This window comes from Sceloporus undulatus, chromosome 2, assembly GCF_019175285.1.
Source record: "Sceloporus undulatus isolate JIND9_A2432 ecotype Alabama chromosome 2, SceUnd_v1.1, whole genome shotgun sequence".
NCBI lineage: Eukaryota > Metazoa > Chordata > Lepidosauria > Squamata > Phrynosomatidae > Sceloporus > Sceloporus undulatus.
This window is the reverse complement of record NC_056523.1, coordinates 248,451,140-248,473,757: the sequence shown is the minus strand read 5'-3', so window position 1 is coordinate 248,473,757 and position 22,618 is coordinate 248,451,140. Positions and strand designations below refer to the sequence as shown.

Genomic DNA, 22,618 nt, shown 5'->3' with positions numbered 1-22,618 from the left:
GGATTTGTTCTAAACCCTTTTCCCTTTCATCCAAACCCAATAAGAGCCAAGCAGAGGAGTGGTAAGGTCCAGTAAACTGTAGTATAAACACAAGCGATTATTTCAATTTTCTCCTCAGATTATTCTTTCGTGGCAGACCAATAAACCCAATAATGCCTAGATTTACTAGAAAATTTTTTATTCATTTCCCCAACGCAGCAGAAAGTAAGCTAATAACGTCCCACCGAGAGGGCTGTCAGACTAAATCCCTCAACTACTGAAAGCACTGCCTGGATAAATCTCACTTCACTTTCCATTCTGCCAACCACTTAGGGCAGGGCCCAGGGGAACTCTTCAGCTTATCCCTCCTCACGCAATGTCACAAGCGCAAGCCAGAGTGGCCCAATCAGTGCCAAGAAAAGAACAAACTAAAAAAGATTAATTCACAGATGTTCATGCATTTCACATACACTGTGCCCTATGGCCCGTTGCTAGGGCAACAGGAGACCACCAGTGTGCGCTTTATTGGCTTTATGAAGTGCGTCTCGGGGACTGTAGTCCGAGAAATGCTGCATGATAATAGCAAGGCTTTTTCAGAAGCCTTGTTTTGTGTTTATCCACATTTAACCCTCCGAGTATTATTAAGCACATTGCTATGCACAGCCATGGCACCCCTGCCCCGCCTGCTCCACCACACAAACAAGGTGGGAAAGATATTCAGCCACCAAATGCAAGATATGCAGCAGGCACATTTCCTGAGGTTAGTTTTAGATAGGCTTGCGACAACATTCACATGCAAGCTAAAAAACAAAACACCCAACACTGCCATGTTTATTCAATCGAGCTACTCCATATTTTTTTCATCCTAAAAACACAGACAACTATCCTGATCCTATACAAGGAAAAGAGGCCATGTAATCTAAGCAAGGTAGTAATTAATCCAAATCCAAGCTGACTTTTTCCTTCAAACTTTCAGTGGGGAGAAATGTTTGGTTCCTTAAATGCTGAACATTAACAATGTTTTGGAGCATATAATGTATATAAATCTTCACTAGAAGTCGACAGGTGACTTGAAGACACACACACACACACACACACGCAACCTGGGCTAGTGAATTTCCCCAGAACCTTTCTACTCCTACTTAATTTGTTTGTTCACACTCAATAGGCCAGCAAATGCTTAAGACTAATGAGATTTTGTTTGGGCCTTTTTGCTTCTTGCTTGAGAAGGCTAGGGGTTAAAATCACAAATGTCAGGTCTCTTAGAGTAGCAGCACATATCAAGTGTTAATCCAAAAAAAAAAAAAAAAAAAAAAAATGGTGGGGGGACAGGACAGAGAAAGAAAAGAGAGGGCTAGCAGAATAGATCAATAGAAGAAACAGCTTACATTCAGATTCACAGGAGAAATAACATGCAGAGACAATCATTTCCTGGGAAAGCTAAAGCCTAATGAGAATTTACTCTGTCTCTTTTCTTCAGACAACCAGCCCTTTTGTGGCAGGGGCTTCCTGACTGACAGGAACTCAGGGCCCCTTAATAGGATTTCCATATTATTTCCAACACCTGCCTAGAAGTTATTTGTTTACATTGAAGGAGGCAAGATTCTCAAATCAGACATCTGCTTCTAGTTCAGGCATATCTTAGGAAGCCATCTAGAAAGGAGCTTTGTTACCATGGTGATATTTTTATTTTCTTCCCTTAGTTGGCTGGAAGAAAAAAAAACATTAGCATTTCCAATTTTATTTTGTTTTTTCAAAAGGCCAAATGTTGCTTCAGAAAACAGAACTTCAAAAATTGCTATAAGCAATGGGTCACCCAAGATGTATGTGTTTGTTTAGCCTAATTAAAAGAATCAGGCATAAAAAGCTGAAGATGGAGCAAGCTTACATTTCTTGTCAGATTTTTCCAAGCGGAGATCTACCACTTGTCCCATTTTTCTCCTTTAAAAACAAAAATAACACAAGGATTTAACAATGGACATATCAGTTTTCCAAAACAGCACAAAGAACCTTCTGAAGTCTTAAAAGATTCCCTATTCCTGGGTTCTACCTGGAATGATGTTACCAAATAATAAAAAGTTAGTTACACTGAGAGAATACAGAACTACCCATTTTCTTCTAAAAGCTCAAGAGCATTTGATATTTATAACATGGTATTTTATAGTAGTGTTGTGAGATATGGTGCTGGAATGGAGTTCTGATAATACCGCTTTGCTAAAAAGAGCAATGCATGGGTCCTAGAGCAAATCAGGCCTGAACTCACCCTAGAAGCAAAAATAACTAAACTGAGGTTGTCATATTTTGGTCATATCATGAGAAGAAAGGACTGACTAGAAGATATTATAATGTTTGGTAAAGCTGGGGGCAATAGGAAAGAGGAAGATTGCATTCCATATGGACAGATTTAATCAAGCGAAGCCAAGGTGGCTGAGGATAGGATGACTTGGAGGTCTCTCATTTATAGGGTCACCATAGGTCAAAGTAGACCTGAAAGCAGTTAACAATAAAAAATACCTGGGTTCCACCTGGAATGATCTTAGCAGGTAATAAACAGTTAGTCGAAGGCTTTCATGGCCGGCATTCATAGTTTTTTTTTTTTGGGGGGGGGTTTTCAGGCTACATATTCAGGCTTTATAGAACACGGCCACATAGCCTGAAAAACCCACAAAAACAATAATAAACAGTTAGTCGCTGGAGAAGAGTGCTGAGGATTCAATGGACAGCCAAGAAGACAAACAAATGGGTCCTAGAGCAGATCAAGCCAGAAATCTCCTTGGAAGCCAAGATGACAAAACTGAAGTTGGCGTACTTTGGACACATCATGAGAAGACATGAATCATTAGAAAAAACAATGCTAGGAAAGGTGAAGGGAAGTAGAAAGAGAAAAAGGCCTCATGCTAGATGGATGGACTCCATTAAAGAGATCACAAGCATGAATTTGTAGGAGTTGGACAGAGCAGTAAAGGACAGGGAGTCTTGCAGATGTCTCATCAGCAAGGTAGCTATGGGTTGGGATCAAGGGCAGTTAACAACTACAAACACAGTGAAGGAATATAGATTTACAAATTAATTTTTCCTCTAAATTCTCAAGAGCATTTGATATTTATGGCATGATATTTTACAGTAATGTTGCAAAAAGCCCCCTAGATTTATGGAATGTTTTATTTTTCCAGAACTAGAAAAGATGAAAAGAACACCAAGACTCCACCTCTCACCTGTCTGACTTAGAAATGATTAAAACATCTACCCATCATCTGCTTCCAGCATTCCCACAACGTAGATCACAGCATATCAGGAATAGACAAAAGAGATCTTGTTGCTAAGTAGTACAGGACATGCTCTGAATGCAAAAGTACCAAGTTCAATCACTAGCATGTCCAGGAACAGTTGGTAAAGACTAGTACCTGAAGCCTTGGAAACGGTACAGCTGGTGTAGACGACACCATGTTATAGCTGTCCTTTCTATAATCAGAAGTTAGGAAACCCAAGCAATTGAGATGTCATGTACTTAAGGGAATGCTCTGCCTCGAGCCCTCAATCCACACATTTTCAAGACAGTGGCAATTCCATCCTATTGAACAGGCCAAAAATATGGTTAAAAATTCAAAAAGTCTTTTGAAGGCTGACTTACATGGAGTAAAATTCCCTTAACCAATGTATCCCCCAAAATGGATCAGTTTGTCATTTTTTAACTAAGGATGGAAGTAATAATTCTGCCACTATTTGTAGAACAACAAACCTTCCTTTTGCCAATGGACCACAACTAAGAAATCATGAGAAAGGTTGTATTTACCCGAAAGACATACAACCTTGGCCCAGTTCTGACTAAAATAGGTAAATTTGAACCTTTACTATGCCTTTCAAAATGGAAGATGCTAGTCATAATGCATTTTTTTGCTTTTATAAGTAACCAGCAAGTGTTTATCTGTGGACATTTTTTTTTAAAAAGATGTTGGCTCCTCCTTATTCTTTGAACGACTACTTGCAGTTTTAAATGGAACAACCCAGACATGGGTGTGAAAAGTACCTAGCTGCCTTAAGGGCAAGAGCAGTCTGCCAACTCCCACTCATACCTCCCACCATCTCTCAATTCATCAAAGCAGTTAAGAAAAAAACAACAACTCTAAGAGCTGCAAGCTAAATTTTCAACTACCCTCTACCCCATCAATCAAGTGCTCAGTTTGTTTTCCGCTTATCTTCTCTTGGTCAAATTGAACAGCACGGAAGAGCTGTTTAGTATACAGCTTAACTATAGGTTTCAAATTAAGATGCTTCATTAAGATTAGCTATAATGGATGAGGGAGAAAACAGAAATATTATAAACTAGTTACTCTCTCTAAACAGGTACTATCCCCAAATACGTATCTGATGACCAATTCTGATATGGAACCATCCCTATTTTGACCCCACAGAATTAGGAGAGGCAATGGATGTTAAAGCCCTATGTATCTTGCACAACTATGGCGTGTTCCAGATGTGCAAAAAGTACGTACTAGGTACATACTAGGGTTAGGAAAGGACATCCTTTCTGGACACCCTAACCTTAGTACATACCTAGTATATACAAAATGGCGGTGCCCATTCTACATGGGCGCCGCCATTGGGACGTCATGACCGCACCGCCTCCAAATGGAGCGGCGCAGAAGTGACGTCCTGGCGCCACATGAGGGCGCCTGGAGAGCCCTTTCTGCGGTGCTGGAAGGAGCTCCGAAACAGAGCTCCTTCCAGGTTTGTGGCGCTGGGCGCAGCCTTTACACAGCTGCGCCAGCGTCACAAAAGAGAAAGGGGCTGCTCAGGGCCGCTGTGGCAGCTGACGCCCCGATCCGGCAGGGAAAGGGGCGGGAACAGGACGCCCCAAAAGGGCGGTCTGTAAACCGCCATAGAAGCCATATTTTCGACATGTGTTGAAGACATGCACAGAGGAAGATGTACTACTGGCATCTTTCTACAACCCAGGAATAGGGAAAAGGTGACAACTAAGAGAAAACACCACCTTGCTTCTGGATGACAGGACACATTAAGGAGGAATTTCTGACTTTTGTCAAAGAATAATGTTTTCACATAAACATGTAAAATATAAAAATTATTGAAATATTTTTTCTTTCTTGCAAGTGATAACAAAATACGCAAATATTTAAACCACTAGTTTTTCCACATTGGATTTCACCTACATTGAGAAACAGCCTTCTGATGCTACACTACCTGGGTTTTCTTTAGCTAGGGTTGCCATAAGTCTGGACCTCCAAACCGGGACAAATGTAGGACAAATTTTACCTCAAATGTAGGATATTATTTTTAATGGAGGACACGTGAAAAAATTTGATTTTTTAAAAAATGTTAATATAAATGCATGTTTCTTAGGCATGATCAAAATGGAGGACATTTTGGCATTATTCCTAGACAGATGGCAGAAATGTACTTCCCTTTCTGGCCAATCCCCCTCCCCTCATTCCAAACAGCACATTTGGGCATTGCACATGGCTTTATTTAACATGGCCTCTTGCATATTTCAGAGGCTTATTGCATAACCAAACTCTTTGGGTTTCACACTGAACATGGGTTCACGTGGCTATGCATATTGAACATGTCAAGGTGGTTTAACAAGAAGTGGATTTGCCCTCGGATTCAACTGTACTTCTCAGAAGTGTGTACTTGGTCAAGGGACTTTGGTTTTTCTTCACTGCGCATGAGTTTGTAAAAATCAGAGCAACTTACATTGGCCATGCCTCAGAAGCTGGCTGATATCATCATCATCATCACCACCACCACCACCACTATCATTGTTAAAACAAGGCAGACCTGTTAGCATTAAAAGCACCAAAAATACACAGAAATGCACTTTGGAAAGTCACACTGTCTCGCCTTCAGAAAAAGTGAGTGCATGCCTCAGAAGCTGGCTGATATCATCATCATCATCATCATCATCATCATCATCATCACCACCACCACCACCACCACCACCATCACCACCACTATCATTGTTAAAACAAAGCAGACCTGTACAAATGGAATGAAAATCCTCTTCCTCCTCCTCCTCCTTCCTTCCTCCTCGTCCTCCTCCTCCTCACCGGACCCTGGCCGGCCCACGTGGGGAGCAAATAGAGGAGGAGCTCCTCCTCTTGAGGCTGGCCGGCCAATGGGGGCAGACTGGAGCTCCAACAGCCCTGCCCTGTGCCAGCAGCCATTGGACAGCCAGCCCCAGGATGAGAAACTCCTCCTACTTAGCCCTGCACGCAACCCTGCAAGAGTGCGCAGGGCTAGGAAGGTGCCGATGGGCGGCAAACGCCGCGTCAGTGGTGGCTGCAGCAACGGCAACGCACAGCATATGGCGCAGCGCAACGCCCACTGGAGCGGCCGCACGCAACGGCCAGCGCAGTCGCTGCCATAGGCGCCAGCCACGGCAGCGGACCCAGGGCAAACCCGGGTCCAGGAACGAACCGGGATGGGGCGCCCCCACCTGGTTCAAAAGCAGGATTGTCCCGCCTGGGGGGGCGGGACATGGCAACCCTATCTTTAGCCCCACAGTATTTCCAGGAACAGCATTTCAGAACTTTATGCCTCTAAATAAATCAGAGAGTAATTGCAATTGCCAACCTCAATGGATCTATTAAATGCTAGTATGTTGCTCTTTTTGACACACTTTTAGTGTAAAACTTTTCTTGCCATTATTGTCTGGCATAGTGAGTAGGAGCAGGAGGAATTCACCACTTATACATACATCCAGGCATGAATCAAGCTGGTCTGCCTTGGACATGCCATAATCCCTCACTCAACCTGTCCCAAAGTATTATTGCAAGAATTTTATTAAAAGGCAAGAAAACCTTACACATACCACCCAGGGGTCCTCACAGGAAGTAATGGATTGAACATATTAGCATGAGATAGTTTATATGTTTTAATATCACATTCCTGAAATATTTTCTATGTAGAATATTATAATTTATTAGCCTGATGTGGTTCCAGATTAAAAAAAAACCTGCTGTAGCTTTTAAAAACATTGATAATTAACTTAAAGCTGATCAGTTTCAAAATTTGGCAGCAGAGAGGTGACCAAAACTCATCTTCAATAAAAAATTTAAATGGTTGCATTTGGTAGTTTCACTTTCCCCAACAGTCAAGTTATTCTTAAATTTAGGGACCCTTTCACATTACACAAATACAGCATTATGATTCCACATTAACCTTCATGGTAGCATCCTATGGAATCCTAGCATTTGTAGAGGCATTTATTTATTTATGGTATTTATACCCCACTCTTTAGGCCTAAAGGCTCTCTGAATGGCTTACAGATAGTTATTCAGATGGTTCCCTGCCCTCAGGCTTACAATCTAAAAAGACATGATACAAAAGGAGAAGGGAATAGTGGTGGGGATGGGGATCAAGCCCAGTGTTTCTTCTCACCCTCTGAGGGCCTGGACCATGGCAGATGGACTGGAGGGAGGATCTTTCTTCTTCCTCTGGCTAGCCCAGATGGAGTAGGGCCTGCCTTTTTCCCTCCCTTCCAGGCTGGATGATGTTGGATGGACTGGAAGGAGGGCTCTTCTTCGTCAGGCTAGCCTTGATGGTGTTGGGTCTGCCTTTTCACTCCCTCCCAGGTTAAATAATAATATTGGAGCTCTCTGACTAAGAATTCTAAATTGAAAATCCCAGTATTCCATAGAATGTTACCATGACAGTTAAAGAGGAATTACAGTGCTGCAACTACACTACAGTGTAGTGCGTAAGGGAACCAGAAGGAGGACAAGTTGCTTACCTGTACAACTATAGTGCTCACTCCATCACACGGTGATTGGGTCTCAAGCTGCAACCTGGCACCTCTTAATACCATCACATAAAAGCTAATTGTTATAGTAAAACGTATGACAGCTTAGAAAATCTCAAATCACCTTGTTCAACAATTCCTCACTGCCTTTTCCTCCTCTGAAATATACTAGAGATCAATGGATTGGATTAGAAGATTGGGGAAGTTGGAATTGGACCAAACCTTCGACATTTCAAACAACCACCAGCAGCCTATTTTATTCAACAATTCATATGCCTAGTTTTTACAAAGGTGATTCACTGTGGTTTGATCTGCATAACTTCAAACTGTAGATAGTAGCTCATTTGACTGACTGCCTCTCTCTACAAAATGTATTTCTTGCATATGGAAAGACAGCATATGAAGTAATAGATTATCCTAGATTTATGCTATCTGTCATCTTGCTTTACAGGGCTACTGAATGATGTGAGCTCACATGGTTTAAAGCAGGAGTGAGCAAACACTTGACTGCAATTCTTAACATCCCTGGTTAGGGATGATAGGAGTTGCAGTCCAACAACAGCAGAAGGGTCACTCTTTGCTCATCCCGGGTTTAGAATAAAACAGCTCAAACACAAATTCACTTTATACCTCAGTCCCTTATGGCAAACATCACATTCTGTTCTCATTGAATACATCTGACAGGCCTGTTCAACATTGGAACTTATAACCATGTAAAAATTGTGCCTCCTGGGTAACTAGAACATCTGGAAAAAGAAGATTCAAGTTTCTCTAAATCATTAAACAGCCAAAGATCTCGTAAACTAAGCATATGAGGATAGGCAGAAGAATTTTTCCCCTCGAAACAAGAATGCATGCTGTTATTCTTAAATGAGTGTTCCACGATGAATTAAAATATACAAAATGGCTACATTAGAAAGGAAACATAGTAAGTGTAGACCAATTATAGAAAAATAAAGATCTGACTGAGGGTGTGAGCTGGAATGGGAAAGGAAAGTACATCAGAAGGCCTTTACTAGAATGCAAGGTTGATTTCACAATTTAAATATGCAAATGTATATGCATAAAATGTTCATGACCCAAGAATAAGAAATGGTATTATAAAGAAAAAAACAAAACAAAATCATCCACTTAAGACAGACTAAGACAAGAAGCATGGCCCTGTTAATTAATATTTGTTTCGCCTCAGCAGTTACTAGAAGTGATTGCAAACAAGCAAGTCTGTCTCATCAAGTCACATCAGTCTATTCATGTTCTACCACCTGAGGACCAACTCTGCCCCAAATATATTTATTCATCTGCTTCACAACCCATTATAACACATTTTCTCGAATTAGAGCACCTGTTACATTCCCCCACAGCTTCTAAGCCCACCAGCTGGTAACTATAAAGGTTCCTAATAAGCACTATAGTGAGTTCACCTTATTTCCTCTTTTCATTCTATCAAAAAAAATCAAAACATGGAACCCTGGGGAAATGTACTCATGTGAAACAAAAGGTAAGTCACACAAGCTCTTTCTAAAAAGTGATCCTGGGAAGGCTACTCTGAAGTCCTATCAACTTCCAAGTTGGGGTGGAAATAGCCACTTGCTACTTTTAGGTTCCATCAGTTGGAATTCTGGGAGGGTCAAAGTAGACATTACTTTAAAATACATATCTAAATTTTCCCTATGTTTTACTTTGGAGTGCATACAGGGTAAACTGCCTATAGCCCCAGTTTTTTGGGGGAAGGTGGGATATTAATGAATAAAATCATGAATAGATGAGATCATCTTGAGAGGCTCTTTCACAAGAACAGTTGGTGGGGACACGAGAGTGTGTCTTCTTGGTGACTGCCCCTAGACCAGGGGTAGGCAACCGTTTTGAGCCAGGGGCCGGGTTGCTGTCCCTCAGACAACTGGGGGGCCGAAGCCAAAAAATAAATAATTAAATATTTTTTTAGAATTTAAATAAATAAATAAACCGGGACAAATGTAGGACAACATTTTCAAATGGTGGACACTTTTTTAAAAAAAAGTGGAGGACACGCAAAAAAATTTGCTGATTTTTTTAAAAAATGTTAATATAAATGCATGTTTCTGAGGCGTCTATAGACAATTGCCCCCCTTGCCCCTGCGCGCGAGAGGCCAAAGGCCCCGGTGGTAATCGGCGGCAGGACCGGGCTGAGACCGGTCCCAAGGCCTCACCGGGCTGCATCCGGCCCGCGGGCCGCAGGTTGCCTACCCCTGCCCTAGACTTTAGCACTTCTTTCCTAGGGAGGCCAAAACGGCTCACTCTGTGCTGTCCTTCTATTGGCAGGCAAAACCCTTTATATCCCGACAGACTTTTAATGTGGAAAGTTTTTGAAGAACAGACTGGAGATGTATTGTTTCAAGCCAAACTGTTTTAAATAGCTTTTTAATTGCATTATATTCTTTTTACAAAAGATCTGAGATATTTTAATAATGTGATTAGTTTAACTGTATTTTAATTTTCACTTTTGCATGTTTTTAATAGTATTGCTCTTTTAGACTGTAAACTGACCGTGACTCCCAATTCTGGGAGGAAGGAAGGATACAAATAAATATGATGATGATGATGATGATGATAATTTATATTTCACTTAATCTCAGGGAATCCAAGTGGATTACAACGGTAAAAAACATACAGTTAAAAAGAAATGCATTAAAATTCCAAGATCCCCAATCCTCCCCCCAAACATAAAAACATGATCAAACTCTAAAAAAGGATTAAATCATAGAAAGTTAAAAGCATTAATATGTCTACACTAAAATGAGATCAAAAATTCCAAGTGAAGTCCGGAATACGGCAAAAATAAGGATGGAGGATAAGGGAGAGAGAGAGGGAGGCAGGTCAGCGGGGGTGTTCTAGTTTGGAAAGGCCTGCCAGAAGAGATCCGTCTTAATGGCCTTCTTAAAGATTTCCAAGGTGGTAATATGTCAGAACTTGTCCAGCAGGTCGTTCCCCATCTAGACTAGTTCTACTCAATTTATAATTTATATGCCAAAACACTGCACTGGTTGAGTGCTAGGGAATTCTGGGAATCGTAGTTTACTGAGGGCACCAGAGCTCTCTGACAGAGAAGGCTAAACATCTCACAAAACTACAGTTCCCAGAATTCGCAAGCACTGACCCAGGGCAGTAAAAGCAGTCTCAAATGGGATTATTTCTGCATTGTGTTTTGGACCACTGTTTCATTAAAGCAAGAGTTATTCTGTCTTTACAGCAGGATTTGCCATGGAGGCAAGAGGGGAAGTTTTACAAACAAAATTTCCCCAGTTTTAGCATCCCTACAACAAAAATTTGCCTGTATCCCTCTGCTAACACAAACTTCAACACTCATTTCCACAGACACAATTTATACAATTGTCATTAAGGAACAGGGAACAACAGAATCAAAGTATTAAAGCAAAAGCTACTTGTGTCACAGAGAATGTCAAACTGCACCTTCGCCACAGATGTTGAAAGATATCTTATTATCTACACTGCGCTTAGAACATCTGAAGCCAAAGATCTGGAGTCTGAAGCCAAAATTTACAGGGAAATCAACAATTCACATACTTTCACCTGTAAGAATGTCTGCTTTAGTCTCATGCGTATGTCAGACATATACAGAGGGCTCATCTGTGGAGGTCTTGTTGAAGTCACACATTCCATCCACATGTTGTCCAGTCTTGCATAGGATTCCAGAACTTGTAAAGATCTATTGGTGTAGACTTCCTTACTGAAGATGTGGATGTTGAGAACACAGGAAGGAAGTTACACAGCCAGACTAGTAGTGAGACGGTGATTCTGTTGCTCATGTGATGTATCTTTATGTAACTGACCAATGTCGGGACAACTGTTAACATGTAATCATGCCTGGCTCTATTAAAGACAGTAAAGCCCACTGCTGTTTACTCTCTAAAAAGTGTGCTTACAATTGCAGCCTGAATTACCATTACCCCCTTTCATCAGATATCACCCGGAAAGAAACACATAATTTCAGCAAGCAACGCAGTACAGATTACACAAGGGCTATTCAAGTGCAAAAAAAGCTAACTCTTGAAGTCAGCCCATTTGAGGTTTCATAGATCCATCTTGATTTCTAAGGTGGGGGGAGGAGTTTAGATGCATTTTTTCCAATTACGTAAGGGAAATATTGCACCATTTTCTCACTGATGCTCACCACTTCAGGCCTACGGATGCATTTACCTGCACTGATCTAGCTCTCTAGGTCTAGTGAATTCTTTACACTGGGGAGAATTATGGGGCAGGGAGGTTGATAGTGATCCAGGACCACAGTAACCGTGAAAGAAGGATTCGAAAATCTGAATGACAACCTCTATAACACAGAGAATGGTTGTAGTGAAGCTTTTCAAAAATATAGTAATGAAAATACAATCAGACACATTTCTTTCCTCCTCGTGCCACTAAAGGAGGTTACCTTAATTATCTCATTCTTACAGCAACACCTAAATTTACATTTTATGAGCTATTCTAAAATCTGCCCTGTTTAATAATCTGTATCGTCAAGAAAACACTTGAAAGCGTCTCTCACAATTAAACCCAGCCACAACCTTGTATAAATCAAACTTTTGCTACCATATCAAAACGTTACACTGGGGCTGCATAATGTTGCCCACATCCTCATTACATGCTACACTAATTACTACCAGCAGATTCAGAATTTTCTGCACATTAGAGGCTTTTAGAGGAGCTATAAAAAATTTCAGGCACCATTAATTTAAATTTGTATTGAAATTTCCTTTTGACAGATGGCCAAAAATTACTTATTATTTAGAGCACCAGAGCTGCCTGTTTGCACATTAGAAGAGGAAAGGGAAAAATTAAAAGCAAGGAGGAAATTTATGTCACGTTCATTACCTGTTAAATGTTAAGGAGCATTATCTTGCATGAATAAATTATTTCATACAAGCACACAGTCTCCAGCTGCTGGCAACTGGCACATTGTGGCTGCTAAAAAATCATCTCAAGTCACACAGCAGACAATCATAAAAAGGCTTTCTTAACCAGGAGCCACTTAAGAGAGGGCAGATCAATAGAACAAGCAACTAACCGCTACTCTGGGCACCACAGATAACATTTAAGGAAATTAGCAAACTATTTCACCTTGCAAAGCTGGCAACAAGCCCTAGGTGCTGACACAATCCCACTTGCAACTTGGGGAGACTGGACAAGACAAACATTTATTTATAGCTATCACCATCTAATAAATCAGTACCAAAAAGTGTTTCCTCTTGCACGCTGTTGCTCCAGATGCCTACCTAATGACTCAGAAAAAAAAGATCAACCCAAAATAATTGCAGGTGAATTACTCCCCTCTGCTGAACAATGATACACCTCATCGGTTAATCTCTATTGCCCTTTCCCCCCTCTCCCTCTCCCCCTCCCCCCCCTCTCTGTGTGTGTGTGTGTGTGTGTTTTAAAGCAATGCTGGCCAGCAGACAAGATGGTTTATACACACAGTACACCTGAGGTTTGTTAAGATGCCATTCTTAGGTTGATAAGGAAATTCCAAACCATGTCTAACCATAAATTGTCAGTGACTGGTCACTAAAACAAGAAGCAATGATAGTAGTTTATTTTAACAAGCTGAGAGGTTTGGTATTTTACTAATGCAATCTAGTAGATATGTTTATGAAAAAGCACACCAACAAAGGTAGGGTTATCTCCACTATAAACCACTCTTTGTGCCAAGCCCACACACCTCATGATTCACTTAAACCACAGCCAGGCATCCAGCCATGCATCTGGATCACCCATTGCTCAATAATTTTGCAGCTTGAAGCATGAGGAAAACGTAGGAGATTTATTAAGCTTCTGTACGGCCACCATATTTGGCTGAAGGCTGCAATTTTTGGGAAGTCCCAAATTGCCAGTATACTGATTCTCTCTCTCTCTCTAATATATATCTCCATGGGAAGTTGAAAAGGAGCACATATAATTTTTATTAGGTAATTTTGTTTTTCTCAGAGACCAAAAAGAAGAAATATATTCCAAAAAGCAAACGTTGATTCTGCTATTTTATGTAAGGGACACTATTTAATGGGACTTGAGTATCCATGGATTTTTGTATCCACATCATGTCCTGGAACCAAAGTCCAACAGATAACGAGGGCTCACTGTATATTAAAGCCTGTTTAATGCACAAGAAATGTAAATGATTTGCAACAGCCACATGGTAAGGGTAGAACAGGTTAATTCATTATCCCAAAGTTTCCTTCATTTTTTAAAATGCATTTTACAGATTCCTGAATTCTACAACAGAGGAAGCCTAGCAAGTTTCCCTGGAGGTCCTTAATAAGGGGATCACCACAGAAAAACTCCTGCTCTTTATTAACTTTAGACTCTGCTCAAAGTAGGGTCTCAGTAGCTAAGCTACTGAGCACATATGGGAAGAGGCAAACACTAACATTCAAGATGTATTAAATCCAATATTTTGATACTAAAAATGAATGGAAAAAATAATAAACTGGCATTAATTTTCAGAGACTGAAAATTTAAAAATATGTTTGCCTTATTTCTGTTTTGTTTTTGTTGTTGTTGCTATTTTTGAATAAACTTATTAGTTGATGTGAGTACCTTTGCACAGAAGGATGGAATTTTACCTCTGTAGAGTTGATTAGGCTTTCTTTCCTTCTTTCTGGCAGGATTCTAGACCTCAATATCTGAACCATGTGTACTGCCAATTTCTTTAATCTATAGAAGGGCACTTCTACTACCAACACTGTGCTTACTGACAATTACTGCATTTGGAAAACTGACAGCTCTTGTCAGTTTGCAGATACTAAGAATCTTGAAGGTAGCTGCAAAACTGATGAGAACAAGGTCAACTGCACTCTTCTGCAGCATGACAAACCTGTGAACAGTACCAAAAGAGGGTTGGGATAAAGATTCACCTGGAGATTATTTCCTTTTTATGACAGAGTTGCAAAGGCAACAGTGACACTGATTGTCTGGCCACCAATATGGACTTGCTATTTCCCCTCACCACAGTAGGCAAAAAAACATGAATCTAGAATTCCAAAAATAACCAGAATTTTACCAATCAAAATACCTTGAGGCTATAGTTTTTACATTTATAGCCCATCCCAAGGAGATCAAGAAAGCTGTGGTTCCTCTTCACCCCACCACATTTTTTGTCTTCTCAACAACCCTGTGAGGTAGGTGATGCTGAGAGACAGTGATTAGTCCAAAGTTTAACCAGCAAGTTTTATAAATGAATGAGGATTTAAGCCTGGACTTTCTTAGCTCTAATCTAGCATGTCAACCATTAAACTATAGTGAACCTCAAAGAGTTCAAGGCAGCTTCAAGCACTGTTCAACATGTTACTGTGTATAGACTTTCCTATTGTTCAAGCTCCTCACCACATTTATTTACAATTGGATTTGGCAAACATCATACACCATGTACAGCACAGTGTTCTCTGTGTGGAAGACTGTGCAGGGCCTACCAACACAAAATAATGAAGTTCCACAGTAATAGCAGTGGCCCTGTATTCAAACAACACTGATATTCTAGCAGCACTCTGAACACAATCCACATCAAATATGTAAGCCTTGCTTATGCATTTATTATTACAAGAATTTATAAGTTTCTATTCATTCTTCAGGGCAGTGTACCATAAGTGTGACAAATACATTCAGGGCAGTGTACCCTAAGTGTGACAAATACATTTTTCACAATAGTTTAGGTAGAAAGGAAATATAATATCACAAAGAAGCTCAGTTAAAAGGGGGAAAAACACATTTTCGGCTGGCATTGAAAAATTGCAACGCTGCTGCTAGATTTTAGGAGTGCTAAAGAGATGTACATATATATGACTCCCTGAGGGGCACATGTGAAGCTTGCCTGGGCATTTGGGGTCACATATGTATACCTATATGTTTGTGGTTGCAGTCTAAGTAAATATGACTAAGATGTAATCTGATCATGAAACTGGTTCATTTAAAAAAACTGTTCCTAATCTATTCCCTAATTTTCACTCAGTTGAGAACATCAGGTTAGGAGCAGCTATGAACTGGTTCTTTAAAATGATGTTATGAAGGATGAATGCTAAAATTCTCCAGAACATTAAAAATGTTCAGCAGTGACATGTTCTACTCCAATCACTTGTGCTCCAGAACAACCATTTAGCTATTTTCCAAAATGATGCCAGAGTCTACTTAGCTACTGCACAAAGAGAATGGGATGGTCAGAACATCTATGAATCCCTACTCTGTTTCTAGCACAACAGAAGGTACGAACACTCAAACATAGCACCTGAGCCAACTGGTCTCTTTGTGAGAGAGATGGACTTCTTACAGATGGCTGCAATCCTCTCTCCCCAGCTTATGTTGCTATGGGATGGACAAAATTGGCACAGATCCACCTCACCCAGAATGTCTACCTAGTTTCAAATCTAACACACCAGAACAGCCTCTCTGTTTGCAATTTAATGAGTGAAAGGTGTTCTATCATAGAAGAGAGATGTTATATAATGGACTGGACTGGCAATAATGAATAGCAACCCAAAATCAGATGGCTGAATAGCACCCTAAATCCTGTTTGTTGGATCAGCAGAAGTGACAGCTCTTAGATATCATATTGCTCTTTTCCTGAATTGGTTGGTCCATCTGACAGTATCTTATCTCTATCTGTTTGTGGCATACTATCACATGCTCCATAGTAAACTGAAAATGATCCTTTAATAGTACACACTATGCATGAAGTACATACAATAAGTGAACAGGCACTATAAATGGCTGCCCTCAGGTTCAGAAAGATCTCCCGATGTCTAATAAAACCTGAGCATCTCCTGAAAGCAAAAAGATTTTGTAAGATGTGTTGTGTTGATGTTTCAGGATCAGGATTGCATTTTCCTTTGTTATTGCTAATCTCGTGGCAGATCCAACTATTATTTCTAGGTAAACCCACAGTCTTTCCTAGCTTAAGCACATTTGCCTGCAGCATGCTCCCTGGAATAAAGAGCTGATTGAAGCAGGGGAAATCCCATGATTGTTGTCTCCCCTAGAAAATAATGTCTTTTGTAGAGAGTTATGCATATCAATTCATCTCCATTTTTTAAAAAAATTAATTCCTTCTAAATTTTGGGGGAGAACAACATGTTTACTGTCAAAAATCAGCCAACAAGAAAATGTACCTAAATATTACTCACTAGCAGAAAGATTATCCTGAAGCTGTTGATATTTTATTATTTTACGTGGTGTTGAGAGAGTACATTTTTTATTAGTATCTTCCACTTTTCTTCCATTGTGATGCGTATGGCTCCCCTCCGTCATCACAACAATCTGTGGGCCATGCTGTGGGAAAGTGGTTGCACTAAGTCAATGAGCTTCATGACTCAGTGGGAAATTCAACATGGATCATCCAAATTCCAGTAGGAATTCCATTAACACACTGGGAGCTGTGGGGTTTGTATAAGCCACTCCTGCTCTCTGTTGTGGGAGCACCACATGGCCAAATTTCCTAATACCTTCCATGGAAATTACTCCGCACTTACTACAGTATCAGAAAGGGCTCCTTATGTTTCATGAAAACACACAGAATTGCTTCAAAGTATTCGAAGTTTTCCTCACCCTTGATAATGAAAAGGTATTTTTTCACACAGGAGACTATCACATGGGGTGGGTGGGTGTGGGAAGCCGGAAGTAAAAGGCATACTCCTGGCAAAGTTGAAATCTGTGAGGACTTATCCCGGGAAGAACCAGGAATGCTCTAGCAACAAACCATTCATGGAGAATGTTGCTGGAGCATTCCTAGTTCTTCCCAGTATAAGTCCTCTCTGATTGAGACACCATCTGAAAATATTCACTGCGATAAAGCGACTTTGCCAGAAAAATCCCTTTTGAATCCCTGATTTCCCCCCATGTGCTAGTCTCCACACTGAGATGCTCCACTGGGGGGAAAAATAATTGTGACTTATCACCCCTGACAGAAGAGGAAAGAACACACACACATTTTCATCCCGCCCCACCTTTTTGGTGCAGAAAATTGAGTTGGGTACAAAACACCTTCATGAAATTTCCAGAAAAGTTCCAATATATGAAAAATCAGCCTCTCACAACTTTGTTCACTCTTGAAATTTGTCAGCTCAGGCGAACAGAAGTAGTATTTACAGCATATAAGAACTCATGAGATCAAGAGAACAAAATATGTGAAGACTTACAAACTCCACACTCATTGAATGAAAATTCTTCCATCCTGGGAGAAGCTCTGTGTCTATCAGAACATATCTAAGAGCTTTTTCACATGCCACCTAACAGTGGAGAAGTGCTAATCAATACCATCTAGTTTTAAATGCAACATTTCAGTTCATTATAATATAATGCACTATAATGCATTGCAATTATTTTAAAGCTACTTCTTCCTCATGCAAAATGGAGTCTTACCTTTATGGAGTCCCTGTCTTCATGCAGAACATTAGCAGCAACATGAGGGAAGCAGGAGAGAGAGAGAGGGGGGGGGGGAGAGAGAGAGAGAGAATATATTATTATACAAATTTAGAGCAGAGCTTCTCAGGCTATCTGATGTAGAGGACCAGCACTTTTTTCCACCTAATGTGACAGATTGATACATTTCCACCTATTAATTTATAACTATTTATTTCTAGAAAACTCTGCACAGACCATCAAACAATGGGTCACAGACTGGACCTGTTTATGGTCCACCACTTTTTGCAGAACGTGTGTAGAGTAACAACAATGGAGGAAAAAAATAGAGAGGGAGAGAGGGAAGACAAAGATAAGGATGGAAGAAGTGCTTCAAACTTGTTTACATTTAGGCATTAGATTAGGGAAATAAGACAGAAGCACATGGGCAAAGGAAAATGGCACATACGTCTAGGAAAGAAATAATTTAAAGAAAAAGAGGTGGTATAGAAATAGGGAATACAGTCTGTGTTGGATGGGGGTACACTTCCCCTAAAAAAAAAGGTTTGCAGTTTGAGGGTACTCCTGGATTCAGCTCTGAGACTGGAGGTCTAGGTTTCAGCAGTAAACACAGTCTGTACAGTTAAAGCTAGTGCGGCAACTGCACCCATTCCTGGAGTAGTCAGATCTGGCCACCATGTCCATGCCTTGCTTACATTCCTTGGACTACTGTAATGCACTCTGCATTAGGCTGCCTTTGAAAAATGTTCAGAAACTTCAGTTGGCACAAAGAGTTGCAGCCAGATTGTTAACTTGAGGTGGCTACAGGAAACACACAACTCTCTTGTTGCAAAAGCAGCACTGGCTGCCAGTCTGCTTCCAGGCACAATTCAAAGTGCTGGTTTTGACCTATAAAGCCCTATACAGCTTGGGTCTGGGTTATCTGAAGGACTGTATCTCTTTTATGAGTTCATTATAACACTAGGATCATCAGGAGAGGTCTTTCTCTCTTTCCCACCACCTTCACAGGCCTGTTTAGTGGGGACAAAGGAACAGGCTTTCTTGGTAGCTGCTCCCAGGCTCTGGAATTCCCTCCCTAAAGAGGCCAAGATGGCCCGATCCCTGCTCTCCCTCCCTAGAGATGTTAAGATGGCCTCATCCCTGCAGGTGAAAATGTTTTTGTGTTGTCAGGCTTTTTAAATTGATGAGGACTAACCTTTAAATGTTGTGCAAGTCAGAGTAAAGTCTCTATGCAGTTTTAAAATACATTTCAATATTTAATGTATTATTGTTTTAACTTTAATTGTTTTTTTAAATTTTATACTGATACTTTTTAAATGTGTTTGTATTGTTTTTAAATTGTACTGTTTTAAATTTGTGGGTAGCTGCTTCAAGTCCCTATAGTGGGAGAAAGGCGTCACATACGTACATGAAAGTAGAAGAAGAAAAAATGAGTAGAAGCAGTAGTAGTAGTAGTATGGCACAATATATTCAGAGAGGGAGATCCATATTGAGTGTGACCCATGAATTTGAAATTGCTAGTGGTGTCTCTTCAAAGCCCATAAAATTTACAGCTACCTGCACCACCTGAATAGATAAGTCATGTACTTGCAAAGCAAGAGGAACTTGCTCTGAATCCAACAAACTATCTCCTACCTCTTTGGTGATCGTTATCGTGATGTTTCTTTTCATCTTTGATTGGAAGATGGGACTGTCCCCCAAGGGCACTCGACAAGGCTAAAAGGCCAGCGCTGCTGCCAATGGATGGGATGGCTGGTGGCTGCAATCCTGAAGGATGTGGAGTGAGAGGCACTGGGAGACCGTGTCCATGTGATAAATGCTGAGCCTGGAGTTGCTGCTGCTGTGAAAAATTAAGACACAGATATTGAATTTGTTCCAAGAAAGAGAGCTTCAAAGCGTGGTTAGCTGTGCGCTGCATTGTGTCTGTGTACTTTCAAGGGCTGTCAACCAATCAATGGCCCTACTTTGCTACAAATTAATCTCTCAGATTTTTGGTTTCATTTTAAAATGTACAGTACCTCAGTAAAAGCAAGGAGAACATATGATGAATGCAAGGGTTTCTCATGGCTGAATAGCACAATCATTTATTGCTTGGAAAAAACATTTTAACAGACATTGCCAGAATCAAGACCTTTGTTTTGGGTAAAAACTGGCAGGGGGCTGCACCATTATTGAACTTTATTAAACCATTTTTCAATAGCAATGTCCAAAAGACCCTGCCCCACACACCCCCGACACTGTATATGCAAGAGCAGTTACACAGAGATATGCATGTCTAAGCAAAACATGTAAGCAGTAATAAAGTTTTGTTTCTTTTCTTTTTCTTTAAGAAAAGCTGAAAATTGAGAAAATTAGCGTTAAACTGTTCTCCCAGAGCTGCCACACAGCATGTACTGAGAGTTAATTTGAAAGAGGAAAACCTGAATTAACAATCCAGAAAAGGAAACTGGTTGCAGCCACCGTTTTAAGTCCTTTAAGTGTCCTCAGCGGTACTTGAGCAAATTACTAAAGAAAATCTAATGTAGCAAAGCTTGGGTCCTCCTGTAGGCTTGCTCAATAATGCTGAAATAATTGGGCACTCTGTGCACGTTTAGTGATGCTCGAATGAAAAGCTAGAGGCCTGCCCTTGTACTCTTCTCTAGCTGCTGACTCTGTGTTGTGACAGGTTTATTTGAGTGGGACTGTGATGCATGCACCAGTAACTGCGCTGACAAGAGTTTAAAGTCATTTTTACCAGTACGCTGGCAACACATAGAGAAAAGCCCTTGAGAGGTTGGAATTGGAGTGCTTGACCTCAGCCAAGACTGCATCAAGCTCTCTACTATACTAACCATTGTGAGGCAGATAGCTTGTTGATGCTATTGAATGAGAAGGTGTGTATGTGTGTGTATATGTGTGTTGGGGGATATAGTGGGAGAAGAAGGAAATGTGTCATGCTCAATCTATCCCAACAGGAAACTGTTTGACTTCACATTTGTTCCAGCCGCCCATTTTCCTCCTCACTTCCCCACTCTCCATAAATATAATTCAGAGAATAATTTTGAAATCTGCTTTCACTTTCACAAATATTATTTAAGCAAACTGGATCTCATTTTACCACCTTCTGTCTCCTATATTTTAAGAATGTTTTCAAAGGGGCAAGGACAAACAACTGCATTGCTAATTGTCAAAACGCACTTCACACACTTTCCTAGACTTTCCCGTGCCTCTTATCTAAACTGCAACTCTGTAATACTGTACTTATGAGTCCTGCATTTCAATAAAATTTTTGTTGTTGTTAACTGCCTTCAAATCAACTTTGACCCATGGCAACCCTATGAATGAGAGACCTCTAAGTCACCCTATCTTCAATCTCCCTGCTCAGCTCCTGCAGATTCATGGTCACTTTACCAAGCAGTATAGTATTTTCTAGTGAGTCCTTTCTTCTCACAATATGGCCAAAAATACAACAACCTCAGTTCAGTCATCTTTGCTTCCAGGAAGAGTTCAGGCCTGATCTGCTCTAGGACCCATCCATTGGTCTTTTTAGCAGTCCACAGTATTCTCAGAACTCTTCTCCTCTTCTCCAACACCTCATCTCAATGAGTGGATTTTCTTCCTATCAGCTTTCTTCACTGTCCAGCTCTCACCACCATACATAGAAATGAGGAATATAATGGAATGGACAATCCCAACTTTGGTACTTAATGATATACTTGGTATATTGCTGTGTGTTGATAGACACTTTAAGTTTTGTGTCTGTCTGCCTATATATTTCTCAAACTTGGAATGTCCTAACAAACAGACACACATTGTGATCCAATAATTCAGCCCCATCTTATTGTCAGCTTGATAAAACAAGCATCCTCTAAGGAATAAAGTGTCCCTATCACAGTCAATAATGGGATCACCATACACATACACACACTTTAAGTTTTGTGAATACAGCCAAGGTTGCATCACAAACTAGCCTTCCTGGGGAGGTTGAAACAAATACCAATGGTTAAGATATTCCTAATCTGCACTAGCTCCATATTTTCAGTATCGACTAAACCAGGTGTAGAATACACAACTATAACTTAGTCCTTGTAACTCCATGACTATTAGGAGGGGCAAGGCTGAGGGAGAAATCAACAACTTCATGTTGTTTTCGGGGATATCTTGATTATCTCACCATTGACTTTCTCATCATAGCATCTGAAAGCATGACAGAGCAAACTGCAGCCAAGGTATAAAGGCTTGAAGGCTCTTTTAGGGGATCATAGGCTTCATGTTGAAACTTCAATTTAAGAACAGATAAAAAGAGTCCAAGTGTCTTCCCATCAACATTGTAACTGTAATGTCACATTGAACTCATGCAGCTGTTCCCACCCTACCTTCCAGTGACTTTGTTCTTTTCCACAAACTATACAAATACAGTCAGCCCTCCGTATTCACTGATTTTTTATTCATGGATTCAAGCATTCAGTTTGAAAATATTTTTAAAATATATACATTTCAAAG

At 40.4% G+C, this 22,618-nt stretch overlaps 1 protein-coding gene across 5 annotated transcripts in view; it reads right to left on the bottom strand.

Annotated features, from left to right (window-relative positions):
- The window catches only part of TLE4 (TLE family member 4, transcriptional corepressor), a 161,890-nt gene that overhangs the window by 56,414 nt on the left and 82,858 nt on the right, over window positions 1-22,618 (bottom strand). For 3 of the 5 annotated variants that reach the window (XM_042450335.1, XM_042450331.1, XM_042450333.1), the window contains 2 exons: window positions 19,772-19,976; window positions 18,137-18,153 (listed from right to left, as the gene is read on the bottom strand). In XM_042450335.1, coding sequence (XP_042306269.1) covers window positions 18,137-18,153; window positions 19,772-19,976 — 222 coding nt within the window. The remainder of the gene's footprint in view (window positions 1-18,136; window positions 18,154-19,771; window positions 19,977-22,618) is intronic. The other 2 variants (XM_042450332.1, XM_042450334.1) reach the window with 1 other exon arrangement.